The 26,170-nt window shown below is 42.7% G+C and overlaps 1 protein-coding gene and 1 long non-coding RNA gene across 3 annotated transcripts in view; one reads left to right on the forward strand and one right to left on the reverse strand.

The window, feature by feature from the left end:
- Nucleotides 1–26,170, reverse strand: part of GRM7 (glutamate metabotropic receptor 7) — a 425,704-nt gene that overhangs the window by 264,465 nt on the left and 135,069 nt on the right. For both annotated transcript variants that reach the window (XM_083723485.1, XM_083723484.1), the window contains exon 2: nt 17,961–18,177. In XM_083723485.1, the coding sequence (XP_083579611.1) occupies nt 17,961–18,177 (217 nt within the window). The remainder of the gene's footprint in view (nt 1–17,960; nt 18,178–26,170) is intronic.
- The window catches only part of LOC310838150, a 719,862-nt gene that overhangs the window by 247,509 nt on the left and 446,183 nt on the right, over nt 1–26,170 (forward strand). The gene's annotated exons all lie outside the window — the stretch shown is intronic.

Here is a 26,170-nt window from a genome sequence, read left to right on the forward strand (position 1 = left end):
ACACTGGGAGTTTGGTGCAGTCACAAATGCTGGCTGGATGCCACTACACAATCTAACCTGGCCATCTCAGCTCAGTGTAAGGGGTAGTGATGGTACATTGCTCTGGTAGCTTGAATATGATACAGGATGAATGTTTGTACTAGTTTAGCTGCCGGTGGAGGTGACAGATTTATTGACCATGATACTACTGCTACTACTACTAATATAATATTGAACTTAGCACTGATTAATTAAGTCATTTTAGAATTTGCTTTGGTTAAAATAAAAAGTAGAGTGGGCGAGAGAATGTTGTGACAGGGCCACCAATAGTATTATTATTATTATTATTATTATTATTATTATTATTATTATGCCTGATGCTGTTCCCTTTAGTCTCTTTAACCCAGGAGCTAATTGTGTACTAGAGATGGATCTCATGTAGACTTTGTCAATACCGATTTCTACTCAGTGTCTGTACATTGGATCACAGGATATGAAATGCCAAGAGGGTAATTAGTTCTTCTCACACGTGGTGCTTTAGCTTCTCAGAAGATGTTCTTTTGAGGCTGCTCTAAATATGGATCTTGTTAAAATAATGTGGATCTGTCTGATCATGTCATTGTCATACATCGAGCCTCTGAATACTTGGGATTCTACATCTTTCCTTTCAATCTCCCCCCACTTTTGATCTAGCATTTATTTTCTCTTTTTCTCTTGCTGCCTTTCTTCAGCGTGATGGTATTATTTGCATACTTTGAGCTGTCAACTGGGCTTTTTACTAGATTAATTCCCTGCTGATGTTCTTGTCCCTTAACTCAGCACATAATGAAATCTAACCAATAAGCAATCACAGAGATGGTTCATAGCCCTGTATTAAGTCCCCCCCCCCCCGCAATATATATATATATATAGTAATATAAATATTTCTTCTTCTTTTTTTCAAAGGAGTGGGAAATGCATTGAAGTAATACCTATGTTTTGTGTGCTGTTGCAACCTTTTAGGTTGCACTCTTACACACCCTACTTTTAAGGACACAAGAAGAGCCTGTTGGATCAGAACACTGGCCTATCTAATCCAGCATCCTGTTCTCACAGTGGCCAGTCTGTGGAAAACCTTTAAGCAAAACTTAAGCACAAGAACGCTCTCCCTTTCTGTGGTTTCCAGCAACTGGTATTAAGAAGCATTGCTGCCTTCAACCATGGAGGAAAAGCACAGACATCATGTCTAGTAGCCATCGATAGCCCTCTCCCCCATGAATTTGTATAATCCTCTTGTAAAGCCACCCAGGCCATCACTGTCTCCTGTGGGAACAAGAGCCATAGCTTAACTTTGTGCTGCAGGAAGAAGTATTTTTGTGTCGGAAGATACTAGACAAAGTTGGAAATAATTCTGAATAATAATGTTGAAAGAATTACTTGTGTGTGTGTGTGTGTGTGTGTGTGTCCTTCAAAATCAAAATAGAACAAAAAATGGGGCCCCCAAATAATAAATATTTTGGCATTACAGAATCATGGTGACAGGACCCATTGGAGTTGTCAATAATGTTTCTTTAAAAAGTGATCTTTTGAAATGCCAAATTTTGGATTGGGGCTTGGGTGCCACACAAAAAAGATGTGAGCAGTGGGAGGGGGACTAGAAAGGGTCTGTGGGTTATGAGTTAGTCAGTCCTGGTATACAGTTGTACCTCGGGTTACAAATACTTCAGGTTACAAACACTTCGAGTTACAAACTCCGCTAACCCGGAAGTAGTATCTTGGGTTGAGAACTTTACCTCAGGATGAGAACAGAAATCGCTTGCGTCGGCAGCAGGAGGCCCCATTAGCTAAAGTGGTACCTCAGGTTAAGAACAGTTTCAGGTTAAGAACGGACCTCCGGAACGAATTAAGTTCGTAACCTGAGGTACCACTGTAAATGAAAATGAAAATAATTCCTTATACATCAGTGCAGAAACACTGCAGGCAGGCAGGCAGGCAGGCAGGCAGGCAGGCAGGCAGGCAGGCAGACACATACACTCAGCGGAAAGGGGGCATATGACCTACACCAGGGACTTGATGGGAAGCAAGAACACAGCAGCACTGGGATGGGAGGTTGCTGCCCTGCTCGCTGCTGCTCTGGGGAACAAAAACAAAGTGCCTTGGCAGGGAGGGAGAACAAAGCAACTCAAAGGTCTTTTAATTTCTACCTCTAGCTGCCCTTCCTGTTTCCTCCATCTTCTAAGACCTTCTAGCAAAGGTCTCATGCCAGAGGGAGAAGTGGCACTTTTCAAGGTAAAAAGTGATGCCAAAGGTGAAGAGGGAGTGGCAGTCTACCAGAAATTGCTTTTCAGGTCGAGTCTGAAAAGCAGCCTCCTAGTTGAATAGACGTGGGAACTTCAAGAGAGTCCTTCACATCACTGTGTCCTCCAGCCATTTCATGTATCATACATTGCAAACCTACATCTGCCATGGCATATTAATTTTTGCCAGGGGTTAAACAGAAATCTTTACATGCAATTTGACATCTTAGACGGGCACCTAAAATACAAAAAGTGTGAAGTAGCCTGAATATCAGAGGCTGCTCGCTGGGTGGGGGACAGAGCTGATTTGCTAGCTTCCCAGCTGGTGGCCTGCTGGGGGTTACCAGGAAGCAGAGGGGGCAACGCTGTGATGCACATGCACCACTGGAGCCAATTCAGTTCTCCTGCTGGTGTGTTTGCACTGTGCCCACCTCCCTGCTGCGTCACCCCTCCGTCTCAGCAAGCAACAGTGATCATCAACCAGGAAGCAAGGGTAGCAGCTTTACCCCACCTGGTGAGCAGCCCAGTACAGTAACATTAATTAGTCATTTCTAGGATGAGGTGACAGAACATTCAAAGGAATGTGAAGCATGTGAAGAACACTTAAGAGACAGTCATCTCCTATAGATTGGAATCAGTTGACAGAGTGGTGTTATAGTACACCATGGTGTGTGATACATCAGACTGCAGGAGTGGGGATGCCATTTTAAAAATGCTCTGCTGTGTTTTTAAAAAGCAAAACCAGAAAGACAAAACCAGCATGGAGAGGGGCTGGGGTGGAATCATTCATATCAAGCACTGCTTCCTGGTAAGTATATCATCTGCTGATGTGAACTGGCCTGTTCCAAGCCAATGTGGCCCGACTACATAATATCTTATAAAGTGAAAAGTTGGTTGCAATTAATGGATTTTTATATATTATTCATATGTAGGAGAACTGAAAAGAAATTTCTGGATTTACTGCAGCCATAGCGGGATCACTTTATTATAGTGGAACCGGCAAAGGAAAGGAATGCCGCATCAAAGAGATCTTCAGTGCAACAGCATTATGTGAAAGAACCTCAAGAGGCACCAAACTAATAAAATTTTGCAAAGCACTCAGAAGTGTTAATTGCTTTTTAGTGTGTATTCCGGAATGCTGGTACAATAGGCTATCAAATTGTAAGGAAACCAATAATGACTCCTTTTTAAGTGCTTGTTGTGGAGATCCACCCCCACCCCAAAAGACATTTGTTTAAAGCAACTCCATCACTGAGAACTTATTTATTGCGTTCTTTGAGACTGTTTGCATACTGTTCATTAAACCTCCATTTGGCTGCAAACTTATAGCCACATCTGGCAACAACTTTCTGTAAAATGAAAGAAACTTCCTTCTGATAGACATGTACAGCATGCTATCTTATTAAACTGATGAGATCTTGATGAAGCACATATTCACTATCTTTAATTTCTGGAATAAGAGAACTTGGATAAGCTAACTGGTATTTGAGGACATATTATCAACATTTCCCCCTTGTCCGGCTCTGAAAGGGGTCCATGCAGAAGCACGTTTGCAGTGGTGCCAGCCTGAGACCAGTTTCAGCTGAGCCAGGACATGGGAGGAGTGGGTGGAGGCTATTTAAGGCCTGCCTGCTCCTCCAGCTTTCTCTGAAAATGATGCAGCAGCCAGCCCACCCTGACAGTATGCAGAAGATGATCTGGTCGCCAGAGTTGGGGCCATGTCAGATTCTTTTGTTCTCCCCTTTTATTTACTCAACATTATTTACTCAAAAGACAATGTGGATGCATAAATTGTTAACAGCTCCACCAAATTTGGGATTTTGTAGTTTTAGGTATGCAGGACAAGTTATTTTTAAGTCCACAGGTTTCAATGATTTTAATACTGCAGCACCAAGAGTAACACAAGAAAGGAGATTTGGCTTGAAAGGATTAAAGTATCACAGGTATGAAAAAGCGTCCGACACATCCTATACCTGGAAATAGGTAGGATGCATTTCTTTTAAATCCCAAACCTTACTGTGTTCACACCAAGTACCACTGTTTCCCAACCACCAGCAGGGCATATTAGAGAGATGGGAAAGGGTGGAGGGTTAAATATTTGATCTGAAACTCCTTGTATCTAGTTGTAAAATATTTGGTCCTTGGTGAAATTTTGATTCAAGCATGGGCTGAGAAGGAATAGGGTAGTGGCATAGGATAAATCCTATGAAGGTTCATTACTGATCTCTTTGGAAATTGGAGGACCTACATGGCTAATCATAGCCATTCAGTGCATTTAAGTATAATATTTGGGCAACACATGAGGTCAAAGGCACTTACTCTTATTGACAAAGGTTTAGCAAGTTGGCTTCTGTAGGACTGGGTGGGTCATCACATATTAAATATATTCATGGTGAAGCAGTTCTTGCCACACTCCATCAAACCCAATTTACCAAGAGATTTGTACCATTAGTAGTAACCACCAGTAAATCAGGAACTTATTGGCCTGCAACATCTGTTGATTTCAATTTAAAAAATGCTGGTAGTGAGATCACTATGATGCTTCCTTTGGATAATGAATACAGATTGCCAGGTGTTGGCACTGAGGGGTTTTTTCTTTTCTTTTGGTTGTTCTCTTCTTCAAAACAAAAATGGGGAATTTATACAACAGACAGAAAACAGTACTTAAACAACAATCAAATTAATCACCAAATTATGACAATAGTGTTAAAAAATGAAAAGGCAATTGCTTAGCAACCATCCAAGTAGCTCAGAAATGCCAACAATGTAAATTTAATTAGCTATTAAATTTGTTTAGATGCTCTGTCTAGACTTTCTATTTTCTTAATATAAAACTAGCTTTAAGAAAACTGAACAATTAAGTGTTTTTCATCTTGTCTGTCAGATTATGGCCAATACTATGCAAACACATCTCAAAAAGTATTATTATTACTAATAATGTGCTACTATTTACTACATAAGTGGAACTCAAATGTACAAGCTACATTGTCATTCCTTGTTCTTCTATTATAACCTTCCCCAAACTGTGTCTATCCTGATTTTTTGACTACAACTGTCATCATCCCTGGCCATTGGCCATGTTGGCTAGGGCTGTTGGGAGTTGTAGGTCAAAAATGTCTGAAGGGCACCAGGTTGGGAAGGCTGATCTGTTACATTTATCTTGCTTTCAGGCCAGGGCCTTTTTAAATAGTAGCAAACCAGCAGGACCCTGACCAAACATACCTAGAAATAAGCATCATTGAGTTCTGTGGGATTTACTGGAGTCTTGGGTAATTGGGAGCAACTCTTATTCCCCACAAACCATGAGAAAGCTTCTCAAAAATTAGGTGAAATTAAATTGATTGCCAGTAGATTCAGGCCAGTCAAAAGAATGCAGTGCCTCATGTATAGTACACAGTGTGCCAAAAGCAGAGTTCAGGAGTGAACAAAGTGGCTCCTGAGATTATAACTGTATCATTTACACAAATACGATGCAGCTATCAACTTAGGTTTCAGTTGTTCCATCGCTCTCCTCCATGGAAACTCACTGTTTGCTGCTGAATGGGAACAAACATAAGTTGGGTTTTCTCTGGACAGACATTTGTTTTGATTCAGTGGTAAACATTGGGTTTTCCTGAGGAAAGCAGCAGGCCAAACGAAAAACCTCTGGAACCTGTGTCTAGTAAGCACAGGGCAAGCGGAAATGTGGATGACTTTGAAGTGAAGACACATATTGAATTTCCCCCAATCTCATTATATCATCAGATGCATTTCCCCCAATCTCATTATATCATCAGATATCCCAAACCCAGTTTGGGATAAATGCAATTCCACTCCCCCCAGGCTAAACCCACCCACCTACCGTTGTGGTTCATCAGATAAAATATTTGCTTCCATTTTCTGCACCAGCAGAAAGGAGAAGTGCCAAAATCCAGTCAGATTTAGATCTGGACCAGTGTTGGGTCTCCAGCTGTTTCTGAACTACAACTCCCATTATCCCTAGCTAGCAAGACCGGTGGTCAGGGGTGATGGGAATTGTAGTCCAAAAACAGAGAGACCCAAGTTTGGTAAACACTGGGCTGGACTATGCAACACTTAAAGGAAACTGAAAATGGTCTCTACTTCACAGACTGTCTGCAAGCATGCTGACATATAGCATCTGCATTCATCAACTTCCTGGTGACAGCTGGTATGGAAATTATCCATAGCAGGCAGAAGACTCAGGTAGTGGTATTACACATTCGGGAAGAGACTATCCCCAGCTGCTGTTATGTCATGCAGGTAATGCGTTGTGGAGTGGGTCTTCTTCACTTTGAAGTGAGGAACAACTTGTTTGCTTGAGATGTCTTTGTTGGGGGAAACATTCATTAAACTAATTGCCTGAATCTGAAGAAGTGTGCATGCACACGAAAGCTCATACCAAGAACTGACTTAGTTGGTCTTTAAGGTGCTACTGGAAGGATTTTTTTTGTTTTGACTATGGCAGACCAACACGGCTACCTATCTGTGCCTGAATGAAGACTGCAGAAACAAAACAAGGCTCAGATTATCCGTAAAGGTAGTGAAGGAGGCAAAAGAATCGAAACAACATTGCTCAGGTTAGACTCATCAGTGGAAAGGAGAAAAGAAAGATAGATGCATTGTAAAACTTGCTAATTAAAATGGTATTAAGCATAAGGATTATGGAAATTAAGGGGGGGGAAAAACTCATGTAGGGAATATAAAAGGTCTACTAAGTAAAATATGTGTGGACATCAAAGTTGTCTGTCAGATAAGAACAAACACAGAGAAAAGTTTTTTCTCCCTCCAAACACTGGAACTCGTGGATATCCAAGGAAGCTGATTGTTGAGTGATCCAGAAAGTACAGCGTATAGTTTAACTATGGAACGCACTCCAAACAGGAACCAATCACGGCCACTAACTTTGATGGCTTTAAAAGAGGAGTGGACAAATTCATGGAGGAGGAAAGGACTGTAGGTGACTACTGTCAGAATGGCTAGGTTGAAGCAGCAATGCTTCTAAGTCTTAGTAGCTAGGAAGCACAGGAGGAGACAAAGCTCTTGTGCTCAGGTTCTGTTTGCTGGTTTCCCACAGGCAGCTGTTTAGCCACTGTAAGAACAGAATGCTGATGCCCTAGGTGATAGGAAAACCCCTGCAGTGCTGAGAGTGGAGGGCAGCTGTGCCTGGGGAACCACCAGCCCCCTGGAGCAGCATGTGTGTGTGTGTGCGCACGCACGCACACACACACGTGCACATGTGCATGCATGCACACACATGCTTTCTGGGGAAGGAGTCCTTCATCTCCTGGCACTGGCTGCCCATGCCGCTACAGCAGCTCTGGCAAGTGCTCTGTTCACGAGACATACCTCCCTATCATCTTCTCTTCTTCCCTTCCAGCCTCTGCAGTCTCTGTGGGGTGGAGTCTGGCTTCACATCAACCACTGGCTGGAAGCGAACTTCTGCCTGCCCACAAAATCTACTTATTTTCCGTGGCACTTCCTGGTCACAGAGTGCTCCAAGCAGTCTTCTAGATCTGCACTCAAGGGGGGGGGGGTGTCACTTCTGGCCTCTGCTGTGAAAGTGGAGCAGAGGGAGCAATTGTTGTGATTCCTGCATTCCCAGGGGTTTGGACTAGATAGCCATTGGTGTCCCTTCCAACTCTGCAATTCTATGATCCTGTGATTGTATTATTCTTTCTTTGCTTGGCCCTCCATAAACTGAGCTTTTTCAAAGAAAAGGAGGTGCATCTTCAGGGAACTGAGAGGCTTAGCACAATATTTTCCACAAAGCTAACCCCTCTCTTATCATCACAGGAAGGAAGCTCTTGAGGGCTCTCATTATCAGCAAGTACTGTTAAAATCCAGTTAAAGATTCCCTCTTGATTTCAATGAGAATGTCCCTCAGACTCTGTAATGGTGGTCGAGCCCTCATCAAAATAAGCCCTCTTATTGAGTGCTCCTAGGTCAGAGTCCACCTTTCCCACTGACTCTTTCATTCTTCTTCACAGCATGCACTGTAAGATTACCATAATAGCATTGCTATCCCCTGGAATGCACCTCAAGCATTTGTTGCTTTCAGATTACTATACAAAGCAGGAGGAAATTCAAAAACTACATTTGTGACGTGTGTGTGTGTGTGTGTGTGTGTGTGTGTGTGTGAGAGAGAGAGAGAGAGAGAGAGAGAGAGAGGGGAGTATTCAACAGTTCTGGCCCTCAGTGCCCAACAAAGAATTCAGACTTCCAGATCAGGTTTCTGCCAAATACTTTAATGCTTAAATCAGGTGCCATTACAATGTACACCATGTGTACAAAAGAATTAGATACATGGCTAAGACACTGATTCTGCAGCACCTTCCTTTTGAAGGACAGGGAGGTCACAGCACTTAGTGTGGCAAATGGGTGGAGCCCAGTCAAGAGAATGGGCATTCCTCCAGGTGGGTTGATATGTGTTTATGTGTGTTTATGCCACAAGTGGCGGACCTGAGGGTCTTGAATTTCAGTGGCACCCAGTGTGAAGCCAAAATTTGCCCCCTCCCTCTTGCCTTCCATTCTACATCATAGTTGAGGCACCCCCTGCAGCGCCCCAAACCACTCATGCTTCCCTGGATCTGCCTCTGATGCCAGTGCTGGCATCTCCATTTCCTTGGAGGTAGAAGCAGAGTTGACACCAGCTCAACATCAAATTCACTCTTGTCGGCTGACAGGAGGAGGCTCTGATTAGAGGTGTCCAATGTCACTGGAGCAGAACATTCCTCTGCTATGCTGCATGGTCCCTCACCAGGATCCAGCTCACCATTGCCCACAGTACCAGCCCTGTCCCTGGACTCTGACATCCCTTGGGTTCTGCTGATACTTCCCACCATTACACTGAGACTCTGTCCCGGGTGGTCCAGCTGCAGCAATCTGAGTTCCTGCCATTCTCCTCAGAAACAGACCATCTCCCCATGACACCTCCACGGGACTCATGCCAGATATTGAGTACTGTACCAGCATCTCCTTCCTTCCTTCCTTCCTTCCTCATTGAAAGATGTGATGTGGGAATGCATCAAGGAGCTCTAGAGAGTGTGGAAATCTATATTATATGGATGAGTGGATGCCTTATGGCGCTCTGCATTAATCTCTGGAATTCATGGCCACATTCTCCAGAAGGAAGGGTATGGGAGACCGTCCTGATGATTCTCCCCTGCACAGAGCAGCCTGTTAACTCCTCAAAGACTTCCTGTAGATCTTTTCAGGACATTGGGCTGTGGCCATTATACTATACATGCACATTTCCAATGGAGTCCTAAGTAGCTCTTCCAGTAACACACAGCAAGAATTTCCTGTGACCCTTTCCTTCCATCTGCATCCCCTTATAACATATCCCCACAGTGTAACTAGCAGGCCTGGCCCACCCATGAGGCCAGGTGAGGAGACTGCCTCAGGTGGCAGGAGACACTTGGGTAGCAGATCCTAATGTCAATCTCTATTCAGGGCAGCCATATCCTAGTGGCCAGGTGAGGCAACAGACTCAGGCAGCAGCATCTACCAGGGCAGCTGTTCTCAGTGTTGATCTTCCTTCCCCCCCTTGTTTCTGATGTAGATCTTCCCTCACCCCTTCTTCCCTGGTGGGGAGGGGGCACCATTTTGGGTTCTGCCTCAAGTGCCCAAATGTCTTGGACTGGCCCTGGTAACTAGGAATCCCTCAGTCTCCAGCAACAGATTGGGGGGGGGGGATGCACAAGGAAGGAAGGGGTGGGAAAGCCCTGTTTTCTGAATGGAACACTATTTGTTTCATAGAAAAGAACCTAGCATCCAAGCCCCAAAGGGTAATAATTATTAGTAGCACCGTACTACTGGTGGTATAACTCCACATAATAAATTACTACTATGTATTACAATGCAGCATTTGTGACAGACGACACCCTTGAGACTAAAACTTATGCAACATTTATTAAATCAACATTCGTAAAGGGAGAGGGGAAACCTTTAAACCATTGCTAATAATTCTAGTAACAAGGAGCACACCAGAAGTGTGCAATGTGCGCCAGAAGGTCTACTATCAGTCAAAGACACATTAAAACATGCTACGATTAGCCTCCAAAGCAAGTACCCTCATTAACATTTCTCATGAAACTGATAAAACTCATCTGAAAGGGGGGGGGGGAAGAATAAATGTTATTGCTACTATTTTTAAATGTACCACCAGAAAAAATCAAATATCTCATTAAATGTTTCTGGCCAGCTTTACCATGCCAACTGAGAAGACAAAATCTGCGATATTGCGTCTCTTATGGGAAGTGGAGAGAAAACTTTGGTGATGATACTTAGTGGCAGTTTCAGCAGTGTCAACTTAAAATGTAATTAAGAGGATGCTGTATTAATGAGAATGCTCCTCAGCTAATATGGCAATACATAAAAAGCACTAATATGAATGACTAGAGATCTCAGCAATTAAGAGGGTAAAATATACTTTGCAAACTGCATTTGAAAGTGTACATAAAATGATTCTGTCATTAACATTTCATACTCTGCTATGCAGTATATTTAACCCATGAGAGAAATGAAGTACAGTCCATTAGAATGTACTCAGGCAGGACGGGGGGAAATCACTCAATATAGAGAAAACTGAGGATGCATAAATTATGCCTCTCGTTAAGAGAGGTTTAGCCTGTCTACCAAACTTCCACCTCTTGTCTCATTTATGATGATTTTCAGCTTTTAAACCCAATGGCTCCCTCTGTGGAGATATTTATTTTAAAGGAGTTACCCAAGGGATCTCTTCATTATGTATGTTCCTTTAGCACATGATGGATGGATGGATTTGGTGTGATGAGACTGCATCTCTCCCCTCCGCCCCGCTACTGTTTCTGCTTAGCACAAGAAAAGCCTTTAAGTTGGTATGACGTTGCGTGTCAATTCAATATAATTAGCCAAGGGTGAGAGGAGTCCAAGACTACAGCCATTCTCTAGGTACATGTACAAGAAGCTAACTCCTGGGGCGTTCTGAGCAGATCAGCTTGAAAGCTGACATGGATTAAAAAGTAAAACTGTTTTGTGAGGTGCTTTCATCCAAACATTATGGAATTGAGCAGTGTTATATCAAATGGTGCCCTTATCATCAGTTAGATATTAGGTGCGTTCCAAACATGCCACCCTTCATTATGTTGCTCAAATTGCTTTCAAAGGGACATGCAGTTGGACCAGCATAAGGGAAACTGGGGATTCCTGGCAAGGGGTTCTTCGGAGCTCTAATGTTCAAAGTAATTGTTATTTTATATGCAGTTAGAGCGGTAAAACTGAATAATTCTCCCTTATTTATTGCTACTTTCCTTGCAGGTCTCCATAGAAATTTGCAGCTTTAGCCTAGGGTTCTGATGGGGCTGTAATAAGAAACTGCAAATGAAGACAATGTCAGTATTTGCCCATCCTAACTCTCAGGGCAAGTACTGGAACCTCATGTGAGGTCATGGATCATGGGTTTGAACCACATGTTGGGCAAAAGAATTCCTGCATTGCAGAGGGTTGGACTAGATAACCCGCGTGGTCCCTTCCAACTCTACAATTTTCAGACTCTATGATTAGAATACATGTTGCCATTTAAAGAGGGAAGGGGACTTCTGGTTACCTGATCCTGCAACAGTTAAAAGTTTTACTGGGGATTTAAGGTAGTGCTGGAGCAATCTGCATGCACAAATAGCTGCTGTACCACTGAGCTGAGGCTCTTTCTCCTTGTAATCTTATGTAAATTTGCCCCAAAGTAAGTCTCACTCAGTTAAAAGACATTCACTTTTAATGGTCTTATCCTTATTGCTATTGCAGTCTGATCCTTAACTGAACATTCCCTCCCTAATACACACACATCCTTTTAACCTTTTAGTCAGCAATTAACCCCACTAATTACTAATTAAGAAAACCAATTCATCAAAGATATGATGTTTAAGATTTGTGGCCAGTAGCAGCATCAGTAAATCCAAATTTTCCGTTAACATTTTAATCATTGGGGGGTGGGGGCTAAAAAACAACCCCAAACAAACCACACAGACTGCAGAATGCAATTCAAATCTTCATCCACTGTCACAAAGACAAATCTAAACTAACTCGAAGTGCCCATAATAAAAGTCACTTTAAGAAGAATTATGAACTCCAAAAGGACAAGTCGCGGTCTTCCGATTCTGCTAGTGTGTCTAAAAAATTACAGAAAGAATAATGTTCTCTAGTTACTGTTGCAAGCCTTGAGAATTTAGCACTTTGGCAGCCACTCTGGGAAATATCCCAGAATAACAGGTTATTTGGCACAGATTTGAGGGTGATGATAATAAACATTTTATCACTTATGAGAAGACTTCTTGTACATCAATGAAAGCCGAGCATCAGAAAGAATTAGATGCCAGCCAGCATCTCCTACGTATTCCAGCAAATCACTTTTGAACTGTACCAGTTTTGATGCAAGACATGCATCATCATATGGCGTGTCCAGCATAATATTAATAACACTTAGCATTTATATTCGTTCTGCACAATGTATGGTTGCCATATTTCAAAAAGTGAAAATCCGGGCACAAATTGCCCCAAAATCAGCATTTCCAATATGGGCTGCCATATGCCCAGGTTTTCCAGGACATTTTTAACCTACTTTGGGAGAGCATTCAAAGGTATAGGGCAGGCTTCCTCAACCTCGGTCCTCCAGATGTTTTGAAACTGCAATTCCCATTTTCCCTGACCACTCGTCCTGCTACCTAGGAATCATGGGAGTTGTAGGCCAAAAACATCTGGAGGGCCGAGGTTGAGGAAGCCTGGTGTAGGGAGAGTGTGCTTTGCCTGTTTGTGATTTTGGCTTTATGTGCTATCCCTGCTCCTTTAAACATACCTACATTGAAATAGTTTTTAATTGTTCAATTCATTGTTGTTTTCTGCCCTGGGTGTCCAGGGGTGGGGAGCAGGGAACATAAATTTAACTAATAAATAGTTAAATAAATAACTTCATCAGTGTCAGGGAACTGCCATCGGAGGGACAGGTGGTGGAGAGGCTCCAGGAGAATAGGAGAGACTCTACAGCAGAAGAAGGAACCAGTAGGGGGAGAGCAGGAGTTCCAGCGGAAAGGGAATCGGGGGAGAGGCTCTGGGATACTTCTAGTGAGAACAGTGAGGAGGTAACAAGACCCCCTTTAGCAACCCCCACCCCTCGCCGGAAGCTGTCACGCAGAGAGTCCAGGAGGCGCATGTCCGTCAAACAACTTTTATGTTGGAGTAAGTTCCGTAGACGCCCACTGTCGGATTCTACCAGCGACTGACGGAGTCATGCTTTGGGGGCTCCGTTAGTGCCTAGGTTTGGGTGACCAGCCAAACCCCAGAGGGATCAAGCTTTTACGCACAAGCAGCTCATTATCCCACCACAATCAGTTCCTGCAATATTAAATCCCAAACAATCCCCCCTTAATGCTACATTAATATGCGTCCAAACCAGGAAAATGCATGTAAATACCAGCAGCTTCTGAAACATCAACATATTGTATCTTGCTTCTAAAGAGATCTTTTTGAAAGTGCAGCTTCACCACCACTGCCATTTTCACAAGGATTATGCTCAAGAATAAGATGCTTTAAATTACCCAATGACAGCTTTGAGTGTCGTTAATCAGACAGATGCTCTTTGACGTATGGATAATGCAGGAAATCTGCAAAGATGCAGTTGTTGCTGCTGCCACTGAACTAGTTAATTAATCCAGCGATAAACACAAACTTCATGTGGCTGCTTGAGATCATGGAAAATTTATTCCATGACCTATTTTAGATGGAAATCTCATTGGAGATTGAGAAGATCTCAAAGGAGGGCAAATCTATCTGAAATCCATGAGAAACATTTTAGATTTGTACACAGTTTCACGTATTTGTTTAGTCTACTTAGTTTATTTTACCTAAAAACTTGATGTGTTAGATCAATAGTTCACCTAGCTCAGTGGTCTCCAACACTAAGTCAAAGAACCAGTAGATCTGCAGCATTGGAGGCAGGCAGGTCTGACTTTTTGCCACAACCCATGGAAATCACCTTGTGTACCAAGTGACTGGGAAATGGCCAATGTAAGAACAATGTCAGATAGTCTTTCCTGCCTAGGAATGCCTTGAAAACCCCACTGCTTATGATGCAGCCTGTTGATAACTGCAGCCAAACCAAGTTTTCCAGAACAATACTCAGCATGTATTTTGGCCAAATGGCCCATATTAGTGCTTTTTATGTATTGCCATATTAGCTGAGGAGCATTCTCATTAATACAGCATTCTCTTAATTACATTTTAAGTTGACACTACTGAAACTGCCACTAAGTATAACTGTTAAAGAGGGTGATATATAAAGTTCAAATGAATGAATGCATGAGAAAATTGGAGAACCCAACACACTATTTGTGTTGCCATCATCTTAAATATTCCACCTTCGCTTCCCATTATACATTACATTAGAAGAACTGTGTTAAAAAGTGGAGGAGGAGGCTAATCCACAAACTAAATTACAGCAATGGCATTCATCCAACCCATGAAAATCGCCTTGTATACAAGATGACTGGAAAATAGCCAATGTCAGAACAATGTCAGAAATTTAAAAAGAAAAAAATCTGAGGGAAGTGAGCATGTATTAAGTGACCACAGGAGTATCCTGGCAGAAATGTGCATGCTGTAATGGGGCAGGGTGAAAATGAGGTCAGGGAGGTGCTGGATTAGCCCTAACTCTGACCTCACCCCTGCCCTGCCCCACCCCACGAAATACTTCTGAGTTACTTCATATTCTTACCCTCATTCCTTTGTCTGCAAAAGGAATACCATACTTAATAAGAATAATAATAATAAATTTTATTTATATCCCGCCCTCCCCAGCCAAAGCCGGGCTCAGGGCAGCTAACAATAATCAAATAATCAAACAATCAAATAATCACGCATTCAAAATATTCATTATAAAAATTAATTAAAATCAAATTAATGACAACCAGTTAAGTAATATTCTGTGCAGGTTGCCAGAGGAGGGAGTCAGGCTGCGCCCTGACCAAAGGCCTGGTGGAACAACTCTGTCTTGCAGGCCCTGCGGAAAGATGTCAGGTCCCGCAGGGCCCTAGTCTCTTGTGACAGAGCGTTCCACCAGATTGGAGCCGCAGCCGAGAAGGCCCTGGCTCTAGTTGAGGCCAGCCTAACCTCTCTGAGGCCTGGGACCTTGAGGATGTTATTATTTGCAGACCGTAGGTTTCTCTGTGGGGCATACCAGGAGAGGCAGTCCCGTAGGTACGAGGGTCCTAGGCCGCATAGGGCTTTAAAGGTTAAAACCAGCACCTTAAACCTGATCCTGTACTCCACCGGGAGCCAGTGCAGCTGGTATAGTACTGGGTGAATGTGATCTCGCAGTGAAGGCCCCATAAGGAGTCTCGCCGTGGCATTCTGCACCCGCTGGAGTTTCTGGGTCAGTCTCAAGGGCAGCCCCACGTAGAGCGAGTTACAATAATCCAGTCTGGAGGTGACCGTCGCATGGATCACAGTGGCTAGGTCAGGGCGAGAGAGATAAGGGGCCAACTGCTTAGCTTGGCGGAGATGAAAAAATGCCGCCTTTGTTATAGCTGTAATCTGCGCCTCCATAGAGAGGGAGGTATCGAAGATTACACCCAAACTCTTAACGGACGGTGCTGGCACCAATTGCACCCCCGCAAGAGATGGGAGTTGCCCCCTCAATCCCATATCGTCCCGGCCCAGCCAGAGGACCTCTGTCTTCGAAGGATTTAACTTCAACCGGCTCCCACGTAACCATCCAGCCACAGCTTCCAGACATCTCGCCAGTGTGTCTGGGGCCGAGTCAGGATGGCCATCCATCAACAGATAGAGTTGGGTGTCATCAGCATACTGATGGCAGCCCAGCCCAAAACTCCGGGCAAGCTGGGCGAGGGGGTGCATAACGATGTTAAGAAGCATCGGGGAGAGAATCGCACCCTGAGGCACTCCACACACCAAGGGGTGGCGCGATGATAATTCCCCCCCAAGCGCCACCCTCTGTCCCCGACCAGAGAGAAACGAGCGCAGCCATTGAAGGACTGTGCCCTGGATCCCCACGTCGGCAAGGCGGTGGTCCAGGAGTTCGTGATCGACCATGTCGAAGGCTGCTGACAGATCTAGAAGAATCAGCAGCCCCCTACTTCTGAATGATAACTGTTTAGTCTCACTTTCTGTATTGATTGCAAGTATTGTTTGCAAGTGATCTATACTGATTGCAAGTATTTTAAGGTAATGTAACAAAAACTGAGCAATGTATTCAAGGTGTAGTGTGACCATCAATTTACACGTGGACATACTATTTCTGCAAGTATTCACATTTCTGTAACTAGAACATGGAGTTATATATTTGGGGTGGCAGCATTTATACATCTCTCCTGATGAAAAAGTAAAATCCAGATACTTTAATCCAACTGGCTCATTTAGTCTCCTCCAGTCCTTAAGTCTATCCTGAACAGAGGCAGCAAAATCCTTTCACCGGGGTACACTTTCCTCCGTAACAACCTGTTTCTTAAATCCACCAAATGTTTCAGCTTATCTGAGCTAGCAGAAGACTAGCTTTCATTTTCTTACCATCTGGAGTGTTCTGTTTTGAGATGATGTATTTCGCTATGGCAAAGCAGGTTCCGTGCATGACTCTCAAGTTGTGCTGCAGAGAACCCTGGGATTCTTTGGCAATGTATCAAGATTCTCATTGAGGAGATCAGTAGCAGCAGATAAACTCACATGGAAAACAGCTTGTACTCAAGGCAGTGACGGAGCCCATAAGCAGTACTAGGTGATGGGGTGGGGCTGCAGCATGTCACTATGACATACCAGGGTGAGAGGGTTGAGGCAGCAGTGAGGTCATTATGATGAAAACACACCAGCAGAACCAAGCCAGTGCTCCCACAGGTGCATTTGCTGACCTTGCTGACACCTTACGTCCCTCCCTCTCTTATGCAACAGCAATGTGGGCAACTGGATTTCAGACATCTACTGCCAAAACCTATGGATGGACATTCTAAAATGCGGCCATGAATCTTCCACCACATACTAGTATTTCTATAAAAGACATGTGCAGGGGTTCCACAGCAGACTCATCATTGTGGAAAAGGTTCCCAAGAGGTGTGTTTGAAAACCACTGATTTATCTCAAATAGTGTGTGAATATCTTCAAATGTAAGTGGGGAGCCTTTGAACATATATCAATAGACTGGAGTTCTCTAGGCTTCCAAGCCCATTGCATTAAAACAGGTTTGGTGTCTCTTCAGAGCTAATAACCTTTGATCCCTCAAGCTGAGACCTCCTCACATTGTCCCATCTGATTAAAAAAAAATATGTGTAAAATTATTTGAAAGACATAGAAGAATTGTCTGACATAAAGTTTATATCTAAGAAATTGCTTGGTTTAAAAGCACTCTTGGCTGTGAAGAGAAAAGGACTCAATATGCTAAAACATTGCTTTGTACTATCTCACCATAGCATGTGATTTTAACAGTGGGCACACCAGAAGCTTGATACAATTTCACTGATATATCTTTCTCCAACAGAGCATTAATGCCATTTAGCTCTCAGACTCATAAGTGCTTTGTTCCTAAAAACCTCTATGTAAGTTGAGAAGAGAGAAATGAAGAAACCATAGGAATGGAATTGTGAAGGTATGAATAATGTTAAAGGATAAAGCTTCATTCAATATAGTATTTAAAATAAGTTCCAATTTTGTGCAGCGTGGTTTGACACCTACCTGACTCTCTGGAAATTTGTATAAAAGATTCCATGCCTTTTTCTCCATAACTTCCTTCAGAAGCCAATGTGGAGACATAATTCCACCCCAAAGCTCTCACGATGTCCACCATCGCCTGCGCTTGGAAGGAATCTGGAGGTACCACCCGTGAGAAGAAATCGTAGCGCCTGTCGTCACTTAGTTCTGGTGCAGTTGAAGCATAACTGATTTGGGGTATCTGTAGGGAATAGAACAATTATTTGGAGTTATAAATTGATAAACTCAACACACGCACAACAATTAGCTTGAGCTATAACACAATTAGTCTTCCCAGTGCCCATCTGTTACTTTCTATCTCCGTCAGTGCCTAAGTGAAAGTCAATGAAGCCATCTTTCAAATGATTTTCATTATGTGAATACTAATAGGCCAATTAAACTATTATCAGTTTTGTCCCCAAAAAACTTCCATGAACCTCTTTGATGAAGGATAAGTTAGCATGCTTTGAGATAAGTCTTGGGTAAGCTTGCCCCCCCCCAATGGACTTTATGATGCGCGATTTGTCAACAATATTTCACCATCTTTAGGGTTCTTGAGTATTTGCCTGTTTACACTTAGCTCTGCTAGTCTGAATTACTGCCTACTAGAGCCTTAGTTCCCACCAATTTGTGATCATCTCAGTTACTTTGGCTCTCATCAATCTCAGTCATAACCATTACCAATTTATGAGAAAATCCAGTTAACCAGCCATTAAAAACATAAGAGCTTGCTGGATCAGGCTAAGGCTATCTAATTCAGCATCCTGTTCTCACAAAACTGGCAAGTAGGACCTGAGTGTAAGATCCACTGGAATCTCAAGTATGAAGCCCTCCCTAAAATTCAGGGATTATGTGTATCAGTGGGGACATAATGGAGCAGTGTAGAGCACTTCAAATCCAATTCCCAATCAGCAAAATTCCTAGTCAGACCACCTCTGCCTTCTGAAATTTCACCAGGGCTGCCTATGTATGTTCTGATTTAACTATTCAGACACGAGGCCTTGATTTGTGTCTCCTTTTAAGAAAAGAATAGGCAGGATTCACCTAACCAGCCCCACCAGTGGAAACCCCACATAATGACTTCTACTTGCAAAACTGGGCTTTTCCTTCTCTCCTTCTCTCATGCCTCCTGTTTTTGGTTTGGGGGAGGCATTGGAAGAACCCCCAAAACAGGGCATGGGGGGAGGAGGAGGAGGAGGAGGAAGATCATAGCATCCGGCAAGGTGAAATGCTTGTAAAGACAAAATGATTGGAAGAGTACAAGGTTAGATAGCACCTATTAATACTAAATTTCATTCTTGTATGTGCAATCATGGCCATACTCAAAACCACACAGCACTGCCAAATCCCATTGATAATGATATGTAACCATTTGACAACATGTTTCTGATGGAAGCGTTACACTGTTCATTGACATATCTGTTTGGTTTAACATGGCTGACCCTGCCTTATTTAATCATTATTTTCAGTAATGTTTCACCAAACAGAAAGAACCTGCAGCATCAGCCTCTCCTTGCTATTGTAAATTATTCACCAAAATAGTGCTCAAACTTTCAGGCAAGGTTATAGAAGCATTTATTACATTTTAAAGAGAAATCTATCCCTCATTACCTTTCCTATCCTTGCTTGCCTTTCTGCTAGGATTGCATTTTTTAAAGAATTTGTTGCTCATTTTAAACAGGTCCCTGTCAAGTCAGTAAGTGTCTCAAGCAGGGAACTGAAATTTTTAAGGGGCTTCATCACCCTGAGCATACCTTCTTGCAAGAATTTGAGGAGGACCAGTACTATCTTCAACACAGAGATTTACCATCACACTTTCAAAATAAAATCAGGTATACTTACTACCACATATTTGATAACACTTATGCAATATTACAAATATTACAAAAGCCAAAATATGATGGTAGTGAGGAAAGTGTGTTTATGAATTCAACAGTGAGTAGTTTATTTCTTGGTTGATATTTTGTTAATGTTATTAATATTGGTTTTTAGATAATTTTTTGTATTATAAGCTGGCCTGCTGGGAGACTGAACATAAGGACCAAGCCACTTCAATTCGTAAAGCATCAACTGGCACTGCAGCACAGAAACCCAGCAAAAGACTATTCTATCATCTATCTATATCTATCATCTATCTATCTATCTATCTATCTATCTATCTATCTATCTATCTATCTATCTATATCTATCTATCTATCTATATCTATCTATCTATCTATCTATCTATCTATCATCTATCTATCTATCTATCATCTATCTATCTATCTATCTATTATCTATCATCTATCATCTATCTATCTATCTATCTATCTATCTATCTATCTATCTATCTATCTATCATCTATCTATCTATCTATCTACCTATCTATCTATCTATCATCTATCTATCTATCTATATCTATCTATCTATCTATCTATCTATCTATCATCTATCTATCATCTATCTATCTATCTATCTATCTATCTATCTATCTATCTATCTATCATCTATCTATCTATCTATCATCTATCATCTATCTATCTATCATCTATCTATCTATCTATCTATCTATCTATCTATCTATCTATCTATCATCTATCTATCATTAAATTTCTATACTGACCTTCATCTAAGGATCACAAGGCAATTTACAAAATAAAAACACAAAAATACATAACAAAAACAGCAAACCCAAACACAATTAAATCATAGATGGTTTAATTAGCCAAAGGCCTGGGAGGAATGCTTTTGCCTGGCACCAAACTATATGTAATGAAGGCGCCAGGCAAGCCTCCCTAGGGAGAGCATTCCACAGGTGAGGAACCACTGCAGAAAAGGCCTGTTCTTGTGTTGCCATCCTCCAGACCTCTCATGGATGGGACACATGAAGAAGGGCCTCAGATGATGAATGCAGAGTCCAGGTCAATTTATATGGGGAGAGGCGGTCTTTGAGGTATTAAGGTCCTAAGCCTAATACTGCCTCCATCCATTACCGAGGCAAGACAACAATCCAGCACATCCACTGCCACACCGGCAGAAGCAAAGGAGCAGAAGAGCTGTGTGTCATCAGCATATTGCTGATGTCATTTTCTGAAACTCTGGAAGATCCCACCTCAGCCGTTTAGTGTAGATTTTAAACAACATGGGAGATGAAATAAACCCTGAGGATCCCCTCGTTGAAGGCTCCAGGGGCGGAAGAGCATTACCCACTGGAAACTACCATCCAAATAAGACTGGAATCACCACACCTCTAATTCAGACAGCCACTCCAAAAGGTTGCTATCAAAAGTTACTGAAAGGTTGAGTAGAATTAACAAGGACTCCTTTCCCTGTCTCTCTACTAACATAGGTCATCATAGGTAAAGGTAAAGGTACCCCTGCCCGTACGGGCCAGTCTTGACAGACTCTGGGGTTGTGCGCCCATCTCACTTAAGAGGCCAGGGGCCAGCGCTGTCCGGAGACACTTCCGGGTCACGTGGCCAGCGTGACATCGCTGCTCTGGCGAGCCAGAGCCGCACACGGAAACGCCGTCTACCTTCCCGCTGGTAAGCGGTCCCTATTTATCTACTTGCACCCGGAGGTGCTTTTGAACTGCTAGGTTGGCAGGCGCTGGGACCGAGCAGCGGGAGCGCACCCCGCCGCAGGGATTCGAACCGCCGACCTTTCGATCGGCAAGTCCTAGGCGCTGAGGCTTTAACCCACAGCGCCACCTGCGTCCCACTAGGTCATCATACATGGTGACTAAAGCTGGCTTAAGAGATCCCAAGGTTAGGAGAGCTTGTCAGCACCCCTCCTGACAAATGGCCTTGTGAACAGCATCACTTGGTGGCAAGTTTGGAGCATTATCTCCAAATATAACAATATTCAGAACAGCCTCAGTCATTAGGTGGACTGTGGCAGCTGCCTCTGGCAGCCCTGCAGGCCAGCAGAGAAGCGACGGCAGTGACAGCAGGTATAATGGCAGTGGCAGGGCAAGGCTGCACTTCCTGTTTCACCTCAAGTGGCAAAAAAGGACACAGTGCCCCTGATCCTTTTTCATTTATTTAATGGATTTATAATCTACATGTTTAGAAAGATATACCAATATAGAAGAAGAAGAAGAGGAGGAGGAGGAGGAGGAGGAGTTTGGATTTGATATCCTGCTTTATCACTACCCAAAGGAGTCTCAAAGCGGCTAACAATCTCCTTTCCCTTTCTCCCCCACAACAAACACTCTGTGAGGTGAGTGAGGCTGAGAGACTTCAGAGAAGTGTGACTAGTCCAAGGTCACCCAGCAGCTGCAAGTGGAGGAGCGGAGACGCGAACCCGGTTCACCAGATTACGAGACTACCACTTTTAACCACTACACCACACTGGCTCTCAAAACCAAGATATCATAAAAACACCACACTGCCAACTCTGAGATGCCTGAACCTATAAGTCAAGCTATCCCTTTAGCTTGGAGGGCTTCTTTGTCCTGGTTAGTGGACTATGCTGATGGACTGTTTTCCAGCAGGTTAAATAACTAGAAAGAGAAATCTACAGTATAACAACACACAGGGCATTAAAGAAAGGAATGGACTCCTTTGACAGGCCCCCTGGCTTTGATATGTCCCTACCATCTTGCCTACCATGGAAGATGGGGTGCAGTGGGGTGTCAACAGTTAGCAATAAAAAAAAATGTATGTGTTCACAAGCAGTCATTATTTGTAACCCGTCCAGGGAATTTATGGAAAGGGGTGGGTAAGGAATCTAATGGGTGATAAATCTAAAAAGGAATTAAATAAAGCCCTGGCTTCTTGAAATTCTTTGTTTCCTTTTTAAATGAGTGAGTTGCCGAATGATACACAGGGCTTTAAATCTGATTGTGTGTGTGTTTAACTCTTGAGACACATAATCCAGATGTCAGCTTCATTCCACATTTTCTCATATATATACAGTGGTTCCTCGGGTTACAGACGCTTCAGGTTACAGACTCTGCTAACCCAGAAATAGTACCTCGGGTTAAGAACTTTGCTTCAGGATGAGAACAGAAATTGCCCAGCGGCAGCGGGAGACCCCATTAGCTAAAGTGGTGTCTCAGGTTAAGAACAGTTTCAGGTTAAGAAAGGACCTGCGGAACGAATTAAGTTCTTAACCCAAGGTACCTGTGTGTGTGTGTGTGTGTGTGTGTGTGCATATAAACTTTGTGTGGCGTGAGGAATTTTGTACAGATTGTTTTTCCTCTTTCTTTTCTTTTTTGCAGTGTCACCAATTTGGTCCAATATTTCCTGCAAGCCCTGCAATAAACTTTGTGAGCTATGCTGAAGTCCTCTTTCCATCATATCTACTCCCTGAAGGATCATCACTGCAATTCACAGCACAAAGTTACCATCTCATAAGTATGAAACAAACAACATCTGCTCAAGTCAGCTAAAAGAAAAGAAAAAAAACTCAATATACCACTTCTTGAGTCAAAAAGTTCAATTCTAGAGCAATCAAGTCACAGATGAATAGGAAGCTGAAAGGTGTCTTCAGGAGAGAGATGCTTGTCAGGAAACAAAGCAGCCAAGAATCTGCAATCATACAGGAACCATAAATTTAGGAAGTCTAGAATCAAAACTCAAGCTAGTGAACTACTGTGAATTGTGAGTGCTCAGCTGTCAAGGGCCTTTTCTGGTAGGGATGAGAAGTGGAGTGTGCAACACAAACATATGTCATTGACAAGATATTGGGAACTCAAAATCATCCACAATTTCTTGAGAGAATACTGTGGTCTCTCGGCATCATTGGTATTTATGAACATATTTTTCATTCCCTCTAATGCAGAATTCAGGTAGGCAGATGCTGATCAACTTGGGAGGTAAAACAGGGACACCGAGGAACAATACAAAGGTATACAGAAATACTTATCTGTAACATTAGGTCCTAATCCCTCTCCCCAAAATGCTACTTGGTGATTACTCCACATTAGACCCCCAGCGCACAGTGGACTGAACTCAAAACACTGGCTTGTGTTTGTTCTCCTCTGCAGGTGGTTGAAATCGTGCAAGTCAAATGTGTGTAAATGAGGGACTACTGTATACAGTATATAATATAGTACATTGGGATACCTCATAGGAAGCTGTTTATATACGAACTAAATAAAACAACCACCAAAAGCCTGAGTATTGGCCAGCCAAAGAGGGGTGGCTAACAAACAAATCAAAGAGACAGCTTTAGTGGGGTGGATACTTAGGCATCACTAAAGAGAGTAAATGCATTAACAAAAGAGACAACAAAAGTTCCTAATGCATGCTCTGCTGCTATAAAAATGTCAGTATTAGAATTCAGGGTTGGAGCCCTGCTATACTTTCTTTCTTTCCTGTTTTTGATCCTGCAATGCTCCGGTGTTTAAAGCGCCGCACCCTGCTGCCATGGGAATGGCAGGGATGTCAACAAATTCAGCATTACCATGGCTTTGCTGCAGGATTAAAAGTAGAAAGAGAAGAGAGGCTGACAAGGAGATGGAATTTGTTTAAGCACACAAAAAAAGCATCTTGGCTAATTCACACTTTAAAAAATGACTGGGAAGCCATGAACCATAAATCCATTATATAAGCACTGTCGGATTGATATGTAATAGAGACCCACCATGAGCATTCAATCTTAAAGCTGCAGGATGTCACCTCAACAGTCCTCAGTGATTCTCACCACAAACTCCTCTTCTAAACAAGGATCATGTGAAACACGTTTACAACCTGAGTGTGTATTCTTCTTCTCTTTGCAGAGGGGCAGCTCTCTCAAACTCTCTTAGTGTAATTTTTTTTTTGCGGGGGGGGGGGTAATGGTTGCCTTATTTTTACCCTGTTTTGCAAAGTTTGTGGGGACAAAATGAACCACAGTTAGCTTGACATTTGGTAGTTCCGCTTTCCTATTCCTTTCTGTCATGGTAAATTGGACCCCGATAGCTTAGTAAATTAAACATATTCCTAGGAATTTGAATAGGACTGACCCATGATTGTTGAGTACTACACAGAGCACAAAGTGGTTCAGGTTTGCTAAATTTGTTTTTCAAAATAAAAATTAAAAAATTGTCCAGTAGCTCCTTATAGACCAACTAGTGTAATATTTGTTTTTCAAATATATGAAATAGCTGCTACGTTTCGCAGCAGCCCCATTGGAATAGAGAGTTAAACTGGCCAATTTTATGTACTCCTGATCTGGATTGGAAGTTTGTCCCCAATAGTCCTGTTTGCATGGAACAGAGCCTTTGGGGGGCAAATGGAAGCTGAGTAGGAGGAAAATGATTTTCAGGAGGAAACTGGCACAGTTCCCGATCTGGATTAGAAACACATTCTTGATCGGGGGCCCTGCAGCTATTTTTTCTTCAGAATGAGAGCAGCCAATTTAAGCACACTTTTTAAAGCAAGTGTGAATAATGTTAATGTGCAGATTGGCCTCTAGCCTCAGCGGAGCATATTTTGCCTATCTCAAGGTGCTGCAGCGATTGCTGCCATGCTTCTGGGCTCAATTCAACTGCAGGTTTTTAACCTTTAAAGTCACAAATGTCCTGGTTCTTTAAGGTATCTCAAGAAGGACTTTGTCCTTTAGCCTTATAGTCTTGCTGAGGAAGTTTGGTTTATGTAGCCTGGTTGATATGGATTAAATGGACAATTCCGCCCCACATATAAGTTTTGCTTAAAAATGAACAGTACACCCAGATATTTACTGGAACTTAACATCAGGTAGGATTTTACTGAACTTGGGTTTCACTCTGTGCCTTCTGCAATCTGAATGAAATGTATCACCTCATTCCCTTGGCCTGCTGATACTGTTACTATGGCTGATACCTTGGCACCGATCTAGTTGAAAATGTTGTTTGCTTTGCCCTGTAGTGCCAGGGGTTTAAGCCAGCAGTATATTGTTCCTTGTCCTTGTGCACCAGCTGGTCTATAAATGATATTCACAGGGCTTTTTTTTTTAAGCAAATGAAGATTTCTATACCATTCACAGAGTATTCCTCTTTGTAGTAGCAGCAAAACTAAACAAATGGGTAGTTTTGAATGAGATTGCCATTTATCATTATTCTGGTTTGTTGGTCTAATATTTTACATTGGGTTGAATGGGCGAGGGACCTCAAGCCCAAGGGTCAAATGTGCTCCTCCACACCTCCCTAATTGGCACTCAGGACTGTGATTATGCTTCCAGGATGGAGGATCTGTGTGTGGATGAGTGTGCAGAAACCAATGGCTTTCATGTGGCTGGTACGGAGTCT

This window comes from Podarcis gaigeae (assembly GCF_964106915.1).
Source record: "Podarcis gaigeae genome assembly, chromosome: 2".
NCBI classification, from domain to species: Eukaryota; Metazoa; Chordata; class Lepidosauria; order Squamata; family Lacertidae; genus Podarcis; species Podarcis gaigeae.